The 16842-nt window shown below is 34.7% G+C and overlaps 1 protein-coding gene and 1 non-coding gene across 2 annotated transcripts in view; both read left to right on the top strand.

Annotated features, from left to right (window-relative positions):
- COL21A1 (collagen type XXI alpha 1 chain) overlaps nucleotides 1-16842 on the top strand; it is a 181763-nt gene that overhangs the window by 129035 nt on the left and 35886 nt on the right. Inside the window, exon 17 of the mRNA XM_090282615.1 lies at nucleotides 7996-8049. Within this exon, the coding sequence (XP_090138741.1) occupies nucleotides 7996-8049 (54 nt within the window). The remainder of the gene's footprint in view (nucleotides 1-7995; nucleotides 8050-16842) is intronic.
- LOC150007202 (U6 spliceosomal RNA) lies at nucleotides 1342-1445 on the top strand. Its single transcript, XR_016512064.1, has one exon. It is a non-coding gene; the product is annotated as a U6 spliceosomal RNA (small nuclear RNA).

Here is a 16842-nt window from a genome sequence, read left to right as displayed (position 1 = left end):
TTTTTCTTTCTTCTTTTTTTTTTTTTGTATGAACTTTTGGATCATCTAATATGTTGGTTTTTATTCAAAGATCCAACATTGTTATTTAATTATTGACTTCACTGATTTTTCTGGTTTTTAAAAACTATTATTTATACTAGTTCCTTTCTTCTTTTCTTTCCTATATATTTTTTCATAGTCTTTACAATTACAAATTTAATGAATTTTTTTCTCTTACTGTTTTTTCACTCTAGGTAAATTATAAATAGTTTCTGCTTATGACTTCAATTGGATTCCTTTGATTTTAATGTACAATGTTTTCATTAACATTGTTTTTAGAAATCCTGTAATTTTGGTTTTATTTCCATTTTAAAGGAGTTGTTTTAAAGTTTGAATTTCTTTTTTTAAGTTTCAAGTCCTTTAATTTTGATGCTGTTGTCAATTTCTGGTTTGTTTGCACTATTTCAAAGAATGTTATTCATATAATTTCTTCTTTATGAGGTTCATTGAAAAATTTTTTTCTTTGACTTATTATATGTTCAATTTTCAGGAATGTTCCCTGTGCATATGAGAAGGTAAATCTCTCTTTTGAGAATGTGAAAGTCAATATACATTCATAAGATTTACTCTATAGAATACCTTGTTTAGATCTTCCACATGGGTACTGACCTTTGGTTTCTTTGCCCTATCTGGACAGAGTGGTATGTTCGTGTCCTGTTAGTGAATTTCCATCTGTTTCTCCTTCCATCTTCTGGTGCATGAAGGTGGTTTTCATGTTATTTGTTGCATTGATATCCATAACGGTTACATCTTCATTTTTTATTGTGGCTTTAGCATTATAAAATGTCATTTTTGTGTCCTTTATTAATTTTTAAGTTGAATTCTACATTGTCTTATACCAGAGTCATATTCTTCCTTTCTGATTGTTTATATTTGCTTGCTAAACCTTTGCCTTTCCTTCTATTGTGTTAGCTTTAGCTTTTGGAATCACTTTGTTTCCATTGCTTCTCATATCAAGCATAGAGTTGGCCTTTGCTTTTTAAAGCAATCTTAAATATTTTTCTTTTAGGAGATTAATTGAATCTTTATATTCACAGGCTGATAGATTTGGTCTTTGTCATAATACTTATGTTACAGGTTTGTTATACTTACTGTATTAATTGTGTTATATTTACTATGCTTTTTCCTCCATGCAGTCTGTTTTATCTTTTATACTTTTGTTTTCTTTGGAATTTAGGAAAATTGATATATATATTATTGTCTATTTTCCTCTAGTTTTGTTGAGGTTATTTTTCACAACACTGTGTAAGTCTAATGTATATAGCGTAACGATTTGACTTACATATATTGTGAAATGATTACCACAAGAATCTTAGTGAACATCCAAACTGGAATGATAACAGAGAAGATTAGCATGGTCCCTGTGCAAGGATGACACAAAAATTCATGAAGTGTTCCTTCATTTATTTATTTTTTTATAAAAGCAAAAGACAAAGAAATTTTTTTGTGATGAGAACTCTTAGGACTTACTGCCTGAACACCTTTCAAATATACCATGTAGCAGTGCTAACTACTAATAGTCTTTATACTAATACCTTTAGTATTCTATAAAAACACTTCAGAATTCCCTTAGTCCCCCTTTACCTTACTTAGGTATTTAATCTTTGTTTGGTTGACTTTACATGATACCCTGTTATCTATGTTGCAATTAATGAACTTATTCTACTTTCTCCTTTCCAGTCTTCTTACTTGTTAAATCATGTAACTTCTACTTTTTTTGATCATATAATATTTATAAACTATTTTTCTATTCTTTTCCTCACATTTCTTTCAGATCCCCAATTAAATATATTTAGTGTTCATCACCACCCCTTGACCAATAATCCATAGTCATAATTGGAGTCTGAAGAAAATTCTCCTTCAGTATATTCCTTAGAAAGGGCTTGTAAATACAGTATTCTCTGAATTCTTATATTTTAACATATTCTATATTCATGTTATTTGAATGACAACATGGCTAACTATTATAGAACCCTTATCTCACTGTTTTTCCTTGAATTTCTTTGAAATATTGCTCCACAGCTGTCATGTATGTTATTGATGTCAACCCAATTGTCTTTCCCATGTAAGTGGCTTTGTCTTTCTGTATGAAAGCCCAGAGAGTTTAAAAAACAAAACAAAACAAAACAAAACTTGGTTTAAAATCTAATACCATAATTTACGTATCAGAATTAAAATTTTCAGTTATCCCAAAATCCTTTCAATAAGTAGGTTCAGGGCTTCTTTTAATACTGAAATATTCTCTTGCATTTAGTTTCAAGTGGAACTCTTTTATATTGCTTTTGTTTATAGATATGTTGAGACTTTTTTGATTGTCTTCTATCTCTGCCACTTTCCGATCCTTTCTATCATTTTAAAAATTTCATTTTTATTGGCTGTGTTTAATTTCTATCTCGATGCCTTTTTAAATTTAAGATTAAATATATTCATTCTTGGGTTCTAGTAATTTAATCATAATATCCAAAGTGATTTTGTTTTTTCAATTTATTTCCTGAATTAATTTATTTCATATATATATATGTGTGTGTGTGTGTGTGTGTGTGTGTATTTACATCTGAAAATGCTTGTATAATGTTAATACAGGTTACAGCATTTTGTTGCAATATTTTTCTGCTTTGTTTTTATTTTTGTGTGAGGAAAATTTACTGAAATGTTTTGATTCTCATTTTTTATTTTTTATTTTAGTAGTTTTGTTCAGGTATTGTCTGCCAATTCCTTTGCAGTTTGAAATGTCATATGTATTTAGATTTACAATAATAGGCAGGGTGTAAAAGTTGAATGACTTACTAGGCTTCTTAGAGTCTCCTTTTTATGTATAGTGAAATTAAAAGTTTTCTCAAACATTGAAATTATTTACTGGGAAGAGTTTAGAATAGCATATCTTCTCTTGAGGAGGTGGAGATGTATAATGTGATCATTTAAGTTTTTTTTTTTTTAAGATTTTATTTATTTTTAGAGAGGGGGAGGGAAGAAGAAAGAGAGGGAGAGAAACATCAATGTGTAGTTCCCTCTCACACCTTCCTCCAAACTGGGGACATGGCCTGCAACCCAGGCATGTTCCCTGAATGGGAATCAAACTGGCAACCCTTTGGTTCACAGGCCAGCACTCAATCCACTGAGCCACAGGAGCGAGGGTTCACACTTTGCTTTTAGGTCACCCTAGTCATGAACATCCACTGGTAGGTGAGGGAAAGAGAGAGCATGTAGAAACATGCAGAAACCTGTATAGATGGGATCTGGAAATAGTACATATCACTTCAGCTCTCCTGTGGTTCACAGGCTGGCACTCAATCCACTGAGCCACACCAGCCAGGGCTCATTTAAGATTCTTGTGGCACATCCAGGAGTAGGTGTCCAGCAAGTAGTTAGATCTAGATAAGGAGCTTCATCTCATTTGGAATGGGCAATGAATGGGATACTGAACAGAACTGGAAGGATTATCTTAGGTTATATAAAGAACATCTGCTTCACATTTTTTAAAAATGTAAATGCAGATAAGTATATTGGTTTGGTGGCATGATGTTTGACTTATTTTCTCAAAAGAAGTGGGAGTTGTCACCTGTTGAGAGAGGGGACAAAAAGGCAACTTTTGTTGGTGGGGTAACTTTTTATACTTGTATATCTGTGTGGAAAATATGGCAGAGAGGAGATCAAAGAAATATAGAAGCTGTATTGAAGTCTCGATGAAGCTGAAAGTTATAACCTGTGTGACTATTGTACTATTATTTTTCCCTCCCATGTCTGTACTTAGAAGCCCAGATGTGGGTATTTCAGTTTGATTTACCCAATATTGGGGTTTGCACAAGCAAGTGAAGCAGATACACAGTGAAGTAAAGGGTACAAATTTAGTTAGAGAGCAATAGAAATACTGAAACGTGGTAATTAAACTGGATATGAAAAGAGATGAGCACGGGAGATGACAGATTATAATAAAGGACATAGTCTGTGCCTGGCTCTTTCCCAGCACTTTTGATGTATTTTCTCATTAATATAATAAATTTTACCCTTTTACAGAAGAGGAAACTAAGGAACACAGAGATGAGGTAATTTGTCCAAGATTATGTAGCCATGATTTAATAACCAATGAAAATTTCTTTCACCAAATTGTTGAAAAACCATTATACCCAACTAATCTTTTCTAAATATAGGAAATGATGACTTAGTTATTGACTTTACTGTTTTTATGCATTTAACTAGATTAAAATATTGACTTAGTCCTTATAAAAATCGTTTTGCCTAAATTATATTGCCAGACCACAGAAGTACAAATATAAAACGTTTAAATGCTAAAACAAATCATAAAAGTTAAAAGATTGTTAAAACCCCAATTTTCTTGCTGGCAGTGGAGTAGCTGACTTTTGTGTATTTTCGCTTTAGTGCTTAGAGCTATGCAAGGCACTTTCACAAAGGGTTTTAGTTTTTATTTTTTTAAAAAGATAAAATTGGGAGTATTAATGTCATTTAGGCATTAAGATCAGATTAAGAGAGCTTAAAGAATTGACTCAAAAGTGCAGTCCTTTACATGTCCGAGCTAGAATTCCAGGCCTAGTTTGTGTGATCCTGTCAGTGCATGAGGCCTTCCAAACTCCATGTCTTTTTATTTGTTCGGCCAGAAGTTTCTCAGTCCTATATCTTCAGTATCACCTCTGAAATGCTAGAGATTTGTCTGCATGTAAAAAATAAATCATGCAGTGTTATCAAAGTCAAAATAAATTGTTTAATAATGAAGTAAGGATCGTCCTCAAAATTGAATTATATTGTAATGGTCAGACATCTTTCACCTGATTTTGAGGGTTGCTGTGGTCACAAACTAAATTACTCCCCATCTTTTTTTGCATGTGGGGGTTAAGTACCAAAGACCACAACATGAAAGGAGATGCACATGCAATGCAAATTTCATATATTTGTATTTGGTTAAGTTTCCTTCTTAAAAATAACTGGTTTGTTGTGGAATAAATTATCTTTGACATTAGCTGTAGAAATTGGGTTGAGGAAAAATGTTTAGCATAACATTTTCTCAATTATTTTTCATCATTAAAGAAGTTCATAAGATAGCAAACAATATCAGTATATTAGAGGTAGAGGCATGCTATATGCCATTTTCCACTAGCCAGACAAATCGGTTCTCAAGGTCAGGAAAACAGTCAAGTGATCAGGTTTAGTTCTAGTTACAACATGAACTTCACAGGTTACTTGTGTACTGTATTTGATTGTGTTATGGAAAATGCCAAGCAGAAATCATTTTTTCAAGTCTCAAGGAAACATTATTAAAAGAATGATGAGCCCTGGCTGGGCGGCTTGTCCCCTACCCCAAAAGGTTGTGGGTTGGATCCCTAGTCTAGGAGCACACAAGAGATGTCTGATCAATGTTTCTCTCTCACCATGATGTTTCTCTCTGTCTCTCTATCTCTAAAATCAATAAAAAATGTGTCCTTGGGTGAGAATTAAAAATAATGAAGAGAACACTGAAAACACTCTGAAGTAAAGATTGTTGTCTCTCATCTTATGATAACTAACCTACATACATCTTCCAACAACAAATGCTGTAGCACTGTACACAATTTTTCTTCCATTTTATTTATTTGTTTGAAATTGAGCATTTAAGAATAAATAGTCTACTCCCCCTTCCTTGATAAGCTTCTACATTTGTAAATAAGGGGCGATATAGCCTTACATATAGTCTTACTTTTTGTTCAGAATATTCTAAATATCGTAGGTGATTAAAAAAATACTCATGTAAGATGTGTTTTCTGTCTTTAAAGAATATGCGAGTCAAGAAACACCTACATAAACAGGACACCTGCTGAACAACCTGACCATTGTAAAATTCAGTGCCAAGTGCAAAGCTATGCAATGCCATTGTAGTTAACAGGTAGAGGGACTAGTAAGAGAAGAAAGAGTGTGTAAGTCTCTATTTAGATCTGAGCAAGAGCAGTGGTTCTCAAGTGTGGTCCCAAGACTAGCAGTAATAACATCTCCTGGAAACATGTTGGAAATGCAGATTATTGGGATCCACCCCAGACCTATAGAATCAGAAAATCTGAGACGTGTACACTAACAAACTTCCAGGGAGTTCTAATGAGGCTAAAGTTTGAGAATTGCTGTAGTAGATTATAATGAATAGATGATATATCATACTGGTTATATGTCTTAACAAGTAGAAAGAATATGGGTAAACTAAATCCTCAAATAATTGTGGGATTTCATTATTAATGAAAGTTGCTGATGGTTACTAAAAAAAAGTAAAATAAAAATAAAAAAAAGAACCCTCCTGATAATTAGAATAAAATAATAACATTTGGTCAATCATCACAGAAGTAAAATGAGAGATTTTTTACTGACCAATTTAGTCATGTAATTCCAAATTAGTTTTTTCTATTCTTTAACTGCCTTCTTCCCTTGATTTTATATGAAAAAAACTAAACTACAGATTTGCTTAACAAGTCACATATGACAGTACCTGGGGGTAGAGGAAGTTAGGTGGCGTAATGCCTGCAGCAGTCCCATGGTTCCCAAATTGAAATCTGTCGGATCTGTTAAAACAGATTTCTGGGCTCCATCATTCAGTGCTGCTTATTCAGTAGGACTGCAGAAAGGCCTGAAATTTTGTACTTTGAAGAATTTCCCACATGAAGTGGAGCTGATCTGACTGGTGTAGGGGCCATATTGAGAACCACCGACTTGGATGAATCCTCCAGAGTATTGTTATGTGCTGAGTTTGCATATAGTTATTACATTATTTCCCTTTTGATTTAAGACCTGACATATCCCTTTCCTCTAATTGTTCGGGCTTTGTAAGCTGTAGCATTCAAACTAAGTGGATTCAACATATATCTTTGTTTCTCTTTGAGATTTTTATAAGCTTTTCTGTAGAACCATTAGGTCAGCAGGATACCCCTCTCCCAATTTGGTTAATTTATACAAAAACATTGTCCTTTTGCTCCTTCTGTTCTCAGCTGTCAGCTAGTGTTTGTGAATAAAATTGGAACAGATGAAATATTTGGCTTTGGTTGATATTTCACTGTGCTAATGAATGCAAGAATTTATAAAAATGATATAGTTGAATGTTTTCCTAAGTGCTGATTATATTAGCCAAGTTTTGTTGGCTCTTCCCTCTGTGGTTCATTTCTTATAATTTTGGAAAACTCATTAGAATGTGAAACTTTGGAAAACAGTGTTGGCATATCTTAGTACATATAATCTGAGACTCTTCCCCCTTCAAACTATTTCATTTCAAGCATTTGAGATATTTGCAAAAAATAAAAATAAAAAAATAAAGCTTTTGTTTTACTTTCTTTCTTGCTTTCATGTAGGATGAAATGGTCTCCCTGGTATGAAAATAGTGTTTACTTGCTATGATATAACACTTCACTGAACAGAGACAAAAATTATGGCTTTTAATAATTCTTAGGTTTTAAAAAGCCTAAATTTGGGAAACATTTTAAAGATGTTAAAAGGTGGATGTAATCTGAGCTTAGAAACTTAAAGATATAGAACTAAGAATTACTATACTTCTGACAGATACCTAAAAATACACATTTTTGATGTAAATTTTAAATAGGTAGGTACAAAAGTTCCAAATAATTTCACATAATAATTTACAAGTAACTCCATTCTTAATGAAAACTCCTTATTTTGATTTTAAAATGCCATTCTTTGGAAGCAATGTCAAATTCAATTTAATAGGATGATCAAATTTTTAAGTCAAAATAAAAATTAAGTGGATTGACGTAAACTTTGGTCACATTTACGTTGATGATAAGAAGGATGTGCTATTCTTATGAGTATGTGGTACCACAATCATTTTATAACTTAACTACCTGCTGTCATGTATAGATTTACTATTTACAAATTTTTATTTTTCTGTTTGTATCTAATACGCTTTAATATGTAAATACTGTTACTTTATAAGCATGCCTGAAAATGGAATCCTTTATTTCTGTTTATTGTTAAAAGGGAGAAGCAGGCCCTCCAGGTGCTCCAGGGCAAGATGGACCACGGGGAGAGCCTGTGAGTACCTTCTCAATTCACTTCTCAGGCTGAAGCTCTTTTCCTGTCATGAAGCCTATCGAGTATTTAAATTCTCTTCCCAGATGCCCTGTTCTTCTTTAGTGACTTCCAGATTTGGAAGTTGGAAAAGTTCTTTGTGGAAGAGTGAAATATTTAATCCTGTTTTACAAACTAGGATGAGTTTTGCTAGCAGGAAATTAAGTGCAGTATAATCGCAAGCAGCCGTGTCCACACAAACCAGGGCATAGCACCACTTGGTCTGTCGATGAGCCTTTTAGTCAATGTCACTTGGCCACTCACTCATTGTTTTGTAGTGTGTTCTCTGGGATTGTATGTTTAGAAGAATCAAGGTAAAGAAACATATGATTATAAAAGTATTGAATCTGAATCCTAGATACATGTATTTGTAGCAAGTGTGCCACATGACTCAACTTCAGATGGGTTTTGGAAATACTTTTTTCCACTTATTCCTACAATTCATGGCCAACTTGGCCAACATTTAAATCCCAGCAGATTTCTTTTCTTTTTTCTTTTTTGGTCAAAATGACGTATCTTCAGGGAATTTGCAATTAGTGGGGAGGGGACTTGGTCAAGAAGTTAAATAATGGCCAATGTCTATTGTAGTTTATTACAAAGTGTTCAGTTGAGTGCTTAGAATCTAAATATTGGACATCAGAGGGAAAGAAGGATCACCGAAGCTCCTGAAATGGGGTGGAGGGATTGAACTACTCTTAGAATCACTCAATCAGATCTTCACTGAATTCTCATTTTGTGTATCATGATGCACTGGGGAAAGTTCTCTCCTTAGCACCCGCCTTCAGGGATTTATAATCTAGTTTGGATGATAGCAAAAATGATGCAAATAATTACCAGCCTGAGGCAGATTATAGTAAATGCCAAATAGGGATTGAAAGTGGAGTCAGAAGGCCAGAGTGTGAAAATAGTCTCTGCAACATTCCAGCTGTGTGACCTAGGATGAATCACTTAACAGCTCTAACACTTTTCTCCTCATGGAGAAAGTGCGCATGCCCATGGTGCCTACTTCATAGGGATATTGTGAGGCTTCCATAGGAAATGAGAAAATATTTGTAAAACCATTGCACAAATCCTGAATAAGTGAGTATAGGAAGGGAATCTTGTATCATGAGGTGATTGAGAAATTTTTACCATGGATTTGGAGCTAGATTTGGTCAAGAAAGGATGGCTTGGAATGACAAGAGGGAGAACTAATGAGTGAGGACACACAGGTAGGTTGGTTAAGGGTGTACCCACGAAATAATGAAATGATCTTAATGAGGTCCTATGAAGGGTCCTTGTTGGGTGGTAGGAAGTAAAGTTAGGAAGTGATTAGGATCATAAAATGGAGATCCTGGAATATGAATTTGGGAAGCAAACTTGATTCACTTGCTTTGAGAGTTTTGTAAGAAAGAATGAATAGATGATGAAAAGTAGTACTTTGAGGCAGTTATGAGTGGCTGGTATGTGCAGAATGAATCAAAAGGAGAAGAGACTGGAATTAGGACACTATTAGCTGGGTGTTTTAACAGACCAGGCCTGGGCAAATAAGGCCTCAACTTGGGTTTTAATGAAATGGAGAGAATTCAGCAGGGACTGTGTGAGTTTAACATGTCTGAGCAGTAATTGTTATTAAAGAATAATTCTAGGACTTGGTAACTGAATGTGAGACTGGCTATGTTTATATTTTCGTTTCAGAAAAATATAAAGTGTGTGTGTGTGCATGCATGTGCTCATGCTTGAGTGAATGAAAAAGGAGGTGGGTAGGGAGGGGAAGACTGAGTGGTGAGAAAAACGGTGAAAGGGGATAGGGAAGTAAGAGACAGTGGACATCAGAGACTGATTATAATTTGCCTTGATTGTGTTCGAAATGTTTGTGTCATTTACTTGGAAGCATAGGGCCTCATTTTTCTACAGAAGCAGTGTGACAGAGCAGCTGACCAGCAAATCTATAAACCACAATGCACTGTGAGCAGCATATATTTATTTTGAATTTAACACTGCTGTGATCCCATTAATGAAAGCAAACTTTGTATTTTCTCCTGCCCTGCCTGCTTCTACTTTATTCAAGACTTACCCCTTTCTAGAGCTTTTGCACTAGCACACATTTTTATACCAGGCAGCATGGTCCTTCAGAATTCCACCCAACATTTAGTGCATTCCTGAAATGTGTACAACATTGGGTTTAGTGAGGAGACAAACCAGGACTGCCCCATGGGAGTGCACAGCCTCATAGAGGAGAGAGACAGCGAAAGGATAAAAAGAAAAACAACCAAAAAGTAAATTACAAAGTTCTAGGGGAGGAAAACACAAGCGAGGAGTTGAGGCAGGGAATGATGGCAGCGGGGTAGTGGAGATTATTTTGATGTACTCTCTCCTCCTGTACCAACCAGATAGGAGAGTGGGAGTTACCAAGGGAGACTCTTCAGTTTCTCTCCCACCAGATCTGGAAAAGCGAGCAAGGATCCCTGTCCCTTTTCTTCCACTTCTCACTCTTTCCTGCTAAGTGGTGGGAGGCAGACAGGTTTCCTGTGCCAGGAGACATAGTCTGTTAGGAAAACAATGTCTGGATTAAGCCTCTAAAATTTGCCCATGTTGTCTGGATATAATTCTTCTGGTCTTTATTTTTTCTCAATTAAGAACAATTAACATTACAAACTGCTCTGTTATTTTCACAATTAATGAGAATTTGATTGTTAGACATATCATTCTGTGAAGATTGGTCTTTACCATTTGTGGAGAAGCTTTGAAAATGGGAAAAATGAAAGTTTATATATTCGGTAACCCCAAGAAATGAAGACTTCTGTTGCATGTGGATGCTTGTTTTAAGTATGCATAATGAATGATTTGGCCCCACTAAAAAGGACATGTTCGCTATATTATTTGTTCTATAATGTGGGAACCAAAAAAATTAATGGAGCTTAAGTTGGAAGGACAGAAGCTTTTAGAAAAAAATGCTTTAAAGCTAATTAAACATAGCTTATAGCAGCCAGATAGTAATTCATCCATGTAAGCAGATTGATAAATATTAAATAACTCCTGGAATTCAACTGGAAGACAAAGGCTATATTTCACTGGAAAATGATTATACCAAAGAAAAAGACAAATGCCATATGATCTCACTTATATGTGGAATCTAAGGAACAAAATAAACTGACAAACAAAATAGAAACAGAGGCATGGATACATGGAGCAGACTGACAGCTGTCAGGTGGGGGAAGGGAGAAGGGGGATTGGATAAACAAAGTGAAGGGATTAGACAACATATATGCATAACCCACAGACACAGACAACAGTGTGGGTTGGTCAGAGAGGGGAGTGGGGGGTGGGGGTGGAGGCAGGCAAATGGGGTAAAAATGGGGACATCAGTTAATAGTGTCAACAATAAGTTAATAAAAAATGAACAATTACATTCACATGTCTATGTTTTGCATTTTAAAGACTAGTATTGTCAATCCTAACAGTAATTCAGTCCTAAAGGTACCTTACTTTCTAAGTAGTAAATTTTACTCATTTAACTTCAATCCGGGTGACTGTAAACTCAATTCTAACACCTGCTGTGTTTATTACAATTGGTTTCAACTATGTATCACTGTGTTTAGGGATTACAATATTTCAATCACCTTTCCAGTAAGCATTTACTGAGTGTCTGCTTTGTGCCTGACATCATACTAGTTGAGGAGAAGGTGAAGGTGAATGTCATGGCCCTGCCCTCCAGCAGTCAGATGAGCCAACAGATCACAACATAGTACAATGTTAGGAACAGGGGTCTTGCAAATCTGTAGAAGATGTGTATAACACTAAATGAGTTTGGAGATGCTACTGAAAGGTATGCATTCTGTTTTCCCTAAATAACATCATTATTGTGATATAATTCACATACTATACAATTCACTTATTTAAAATATATAGGGATGCATTTTTAATGCTCTCTTGGCCAATTTCTTGCGTATAAATGGGAATTGGCGGGTTCTTTGGGCTGGCAAGGCAAGAGTTGTGGCATGCTCCAAACACAGAAATAAAAGAATCATGATACTTTGGGAAAAGCTGAAATACTTTTGTTCAGACTGCTAAGAATGCATTGGGGTTGGGGGGTTGGGTGTGGAGAAGGTAAATATACCAGATGAGATTGTAAGGTTAGGTAGACTCCATATTAAGAGGGGCCTTGTAAGTCTGTGCTATTAGGACTTAATTCTGAGAGTGGTGGGAGCCATTCAAAGTTTTAAGTAAGGAAGTGAGTTGATCAGATTTAGAATGTTTGAGAAAGATCACTGACAGCAGAAGAGAGAATGTATAGTAGGTGAGCTGGGGTGGTGCTGAGCCCAGTAGCTGAGCTGTGTCACCTGCAGTTCCAGCTAAGGCAAGAACACTCAGATTTGGCATGGGGAGTTTGGGACTATTTGAAATGATCTAACTGGTACCAGTAGAGCTCAACGATCAACTGTATGTGAGTAAGATGAAAGAGGATGACTCTCAAAATCTTAATACATGAATAGAGGCACAGAAAGACCAACCCATAAATTGGAAATAGAGCAAGAAGAATCAGTTTTGGCTGGGGGTGGGGATGGGGTTGTTCCTAATATATTTTTAACTGAAACATATCTAGATAACAATGAGGGCGTTTTGATAGGAAGACTAGAGGACTAAGCTTTGGGTAATTAGAATAGACATGTAAAAATTGGGAATAATACAATTCCAGTAAGAAATAGTGAGTCAGGTTCAAGAAAAGTTTAGAAGAATTTCTGTGAATACTAGGTCCAGGAGATTGAAAAATGCTTTTCTTCTTCAGAAAGATATCAGATCCTAATACTCGAAATCTATAAATGTTGTCTTATTTGAATAATGGGTCTTTGCAGATGTGATTAAAGATTTTGTGATGGGGAAATTATCCTGGATTACCTGGGTAGGTCTGATCTAATCAGTTGAAAGGCATTAAGAGAAAAACTGAAGTTTCTCAGAGGGACTAATGCCTTAGATTGGGGTGATGAGGCCACATGTCAAGGAATGCTAGCAGCTACCAGAAGCTGGAAGAGGTGAGGAATGGATCCTCTTCTAGAGCCTCTGGGGAGTGCAACCCTGTCTAGAACTCGACCTCAGTTTCTGGCCTCCGGAACTGTGAGAGAATAAAATTATGTTGTTTTAAGCTAATAAGTTTGTGGTACTTTTTGTATAGCATCCAAAGGAAACCAGTATACTGGTCTTTTCATCTACTCTAATCCTTAACAGTCATTTATGTAATGATCCCATGTAAAAAGGCATGTGAGTATATACATATCTCAAACTCTTGGTAGCACATGTATTGATCGAAAACATCTGGACATAAAGCAAATAGATAAACAGATTTAAATGACAATGTGGTTAAAAGCAAGGCTTTTAAGTCATCGGTATTTTCTGTATCATCAATTTAGTTAAATCTCATGTATTTTTAAAAACTTATTTTTATCCACTTTTCATTTTTCTACATTTTTACATTGCATTTAGTAACTTTGACCCCATATATCTTCCCTGTACTATTCATTATATTGCAAAGTTGGAAAATTGAAATGTCTGACACATAATGTATAATGTATGTAAACCAGAGTTTAAAAATATAACACTATATGAATATGTATGCGTAAAAATGTATCGGCATGGTAGATGTGGTTTAATCATGTTTCGGTTACTTTGCTTATTTGTTCTCCCAGCTTGGTTTTTGATGTTTGTTATGTTCTATTTTTGCTTCTTGGTCTTTTATTTTCCTCATTCACATGTTTTTGTTATACATTAGAGAAAAATTAAGGCCTAGATTTTGAAAGTTTCACAATGTTTCTTTCTTATATAAAAGATGTTTAATCGGATTACATTTTTATGTTTGTCAGGGGATGAAGATTAAGATTGTTTCAAGGAATCCTCAATTGTTCAAAATGTGTTTTCCTAACTTCTCACAAAATCACTCTGATTTTATCTTGGGTGAGTGAGGGGACAGGGCAGTACCAGGCAGTAGCACACTAAATTTGCCAGGAATTGAAAAATGATAACTGGAAATATTGATTTTTGATTATGTCAGCTTTTGGACCAAATTATTATCTTGTACACTGGTCACTTGTTGCTGACCAAATGACCTGCAGTAGCAGTCTTCCCACTGCCTCTTTGTCATAGCTATTCCTGTCCTGACGCTCAGTCCTGACGACTTCTTGTATTTAGTGTAGCATTTCCTCAGGCACTCTGAGCCATTCGCTTGCTAATAATGCACAGAGAGCCTCATGGTGAAGATTTGTACGTGGGAGTAGGGTTCACTGTTTGAACTGAGATCCCCGGAACTCCATGACTGAGAATGAGAAACGTTACTGCATTTTCTGGATTCATAGAGGTGAGCGCATATTTCTTAGTTAAAGATGTCTTCCATCTTTTTATTGTGGATATATTTCCTTTATTGTTTGTTTTTTCCCCCTGGAATAAAGACATGGGGATCATTGTACTGTATGTGAGGACATTGGCTCATAGAGGCTTTTGATGTTTCCTTTCCTCATGCCTTTCGAATTCTTGCTAAACCACATGTTGTGCTTATCTTTATGGTGTGATGTTAACTGCTGAGCCCTTCCAAGTCCTCATTTACCTGAGAGACAAGTGGGTCTTTTGTTTAATCACCTTTTCTGTGGTGTGATTATTTGACATGTCATTTTTGTGCTTATCTACTGAAGGCATGTATTAAATTCTTGGGAAAACTTAATGTTGAACTGCTCTGGTGCTTTCCCATGTGGAATAATCCACTTTATTATACTAGTAAAGTGGAGGTGTCTTCATTTGCTCGCTTGACTATATTTCTGATTTAGATTGAGAAGAAAGGTAAGAGAGAAAAAAAAACAAACAAACCACTAGTTCTGTTCTTGTTCTTAATTCGATTTGCAGTTGTGTGTCAAGCTTTTTAAAGTCTTTTGTGCTGATTTGTAACACTTTTTCCAATCCTTTTGCAGGCATCAGGAGTGGCACATCCTTGGTATGTGTTGAGCGGAACAGCCTTAACCTGGTATCTGCTAAGAATTTCACATGGCACTTTTAGGGTGAAGGCAACCCACATTTAACAATTTAGGAAACTCTATTTATTTATTATTGTAATAATTCCCTGCTAATTTCAGGTTAGGTTTTAAAACTTGTTTGAGAATAACTCTTTGAATGGATTTTGAAATAGGTTTTATCTAAATTAAATAATGTAAATAACCAATTATCTACAGAAGTGACTAAATTTATAAGTAATATCGACATTTATTTGGTCTCCCGAAATAAGGCATTTGACATTGAATAACTGTGGAAATATATTTTCTTTAATCTAACAAAGCTAATCTTGGCCAATTATCTGTATAAATTAGTTAATAAAGTCACACCAGGTGTAATCATAGATCTGTTTGATTCTTCCCTATTATAAATGATTTCATTGGCATAGTAAAACCAGACCACCATCAAACGACTTCATAAAGCAACATTGTGGATTCTAAGTTTAGAAGCTCTGTGCCTACGGTAGTGATCATTATGGTTGGTGGTTTTTTTAAAGAAATCTTTTATTACATGGTCATTGTAAGATCATTTATAAGCATTAAAATACATTTATTTGAGTCTTCCTCTTCTTTGTTCATTTATCATTTCAAAGAGGCTTTATTAAGTCTTGAAATAACAAGAGGAATAAATGCAATTGAACATAATAAATGATGCATGATTAAGTCTCAGAATGGATAATATATCCTCTGAGTAAATATGTTCTGTAGTGCTAAGGGGGCCAGGGACATTTTTGCTTTAAAAACTTTTGATATCTGAGAGGTTCTCATATGATATTCTTGAATGGTCCAAATACATTCTCCATTTCCAAAGCATGAAAAATATAGATTTAACAAAACAGTGTTGCTCAAGACAAGGCATGTTTATTTTAATACTGGTTTCATGATCCATACAAACTGCTATTTGAGCAGATGTAATGAAAATGTTTTACATTCATTGTACCTTCATTGACTGTGGTAACAACTGTGTTTTTTATGTCATCCATGGTGCACATTGTGGTAACTAGATCATGTCATTTAAAAATCTCTTCCTTGTGTTTTTGTTGTTGTTGTTTTATATATTCAAAATGCTTGAATGTGATTACCACTTTGAACACTAGGCAAATGCATGATCCCTCTGAGAATTAACACCAGAACATTATTTATGTTCTGGTTGTGTTTAAGGTGTTAAAACAGAGGGCAAATATCTGAGAAAGAGCACTCAAAAATATTTATTTAGTTTATATCAACATTTATTTTTATTTTTGGTAATGAAGTAAGCACCTAATTAGGTAATTGATTGTCAGTAGTTCTAGCTACTAAAATGGTTTATAAAAATAATTTTTGTAGTCATGACTGCTGAGCATAAATATTTTATTGTTTGAAATAGACATGCCTAGTTAATTCATAGTTAAATGCTCTGTTTTAATTTGTTTCTTTAAAAGATTGTGGCTTTGAAATGCTTTTGGCATGGATACATGTTTTGGGGGTTATATAAAAAAACTATGTGTGTTGTTAACTAAAGACTATACTAATCATGAGACTAGTATTTATAAGTACATTCTAGAAGTCATGTCCTACACTAATCGTTCACCATGAATTTCATCTGATGGAAAATATCAACACAGGATATTAGAAAGCAAATTTCTTTTAATTTTATTAAAACATAGGGACTAGCTTTTTTCAATAAAAATCTTTTTATTGCAAATAAAGAGTAATTTGATAAACTTACTCTTATTTAATATTAAAATTAAATCTGGGCAAAGGAATC

Source organism: Furipterus horrens, unplaced genomic scaffold, assembly GCF_987537825.1.
Source record: "Furipterus horrens unplaced genomic scaffold, mFurHor1.1.pri manual_scaffold_6, whole genome shotgun sequence".
Lineage (NCBI taxonomy): Eukaryota > Metazoa > Chordata > Mammalia > Chiroptera > Furipteridae > Furipterus > Furipterus horrens.
This window is presented reverse-complemented; position numbering and strand designations above follow the sequence as displayed.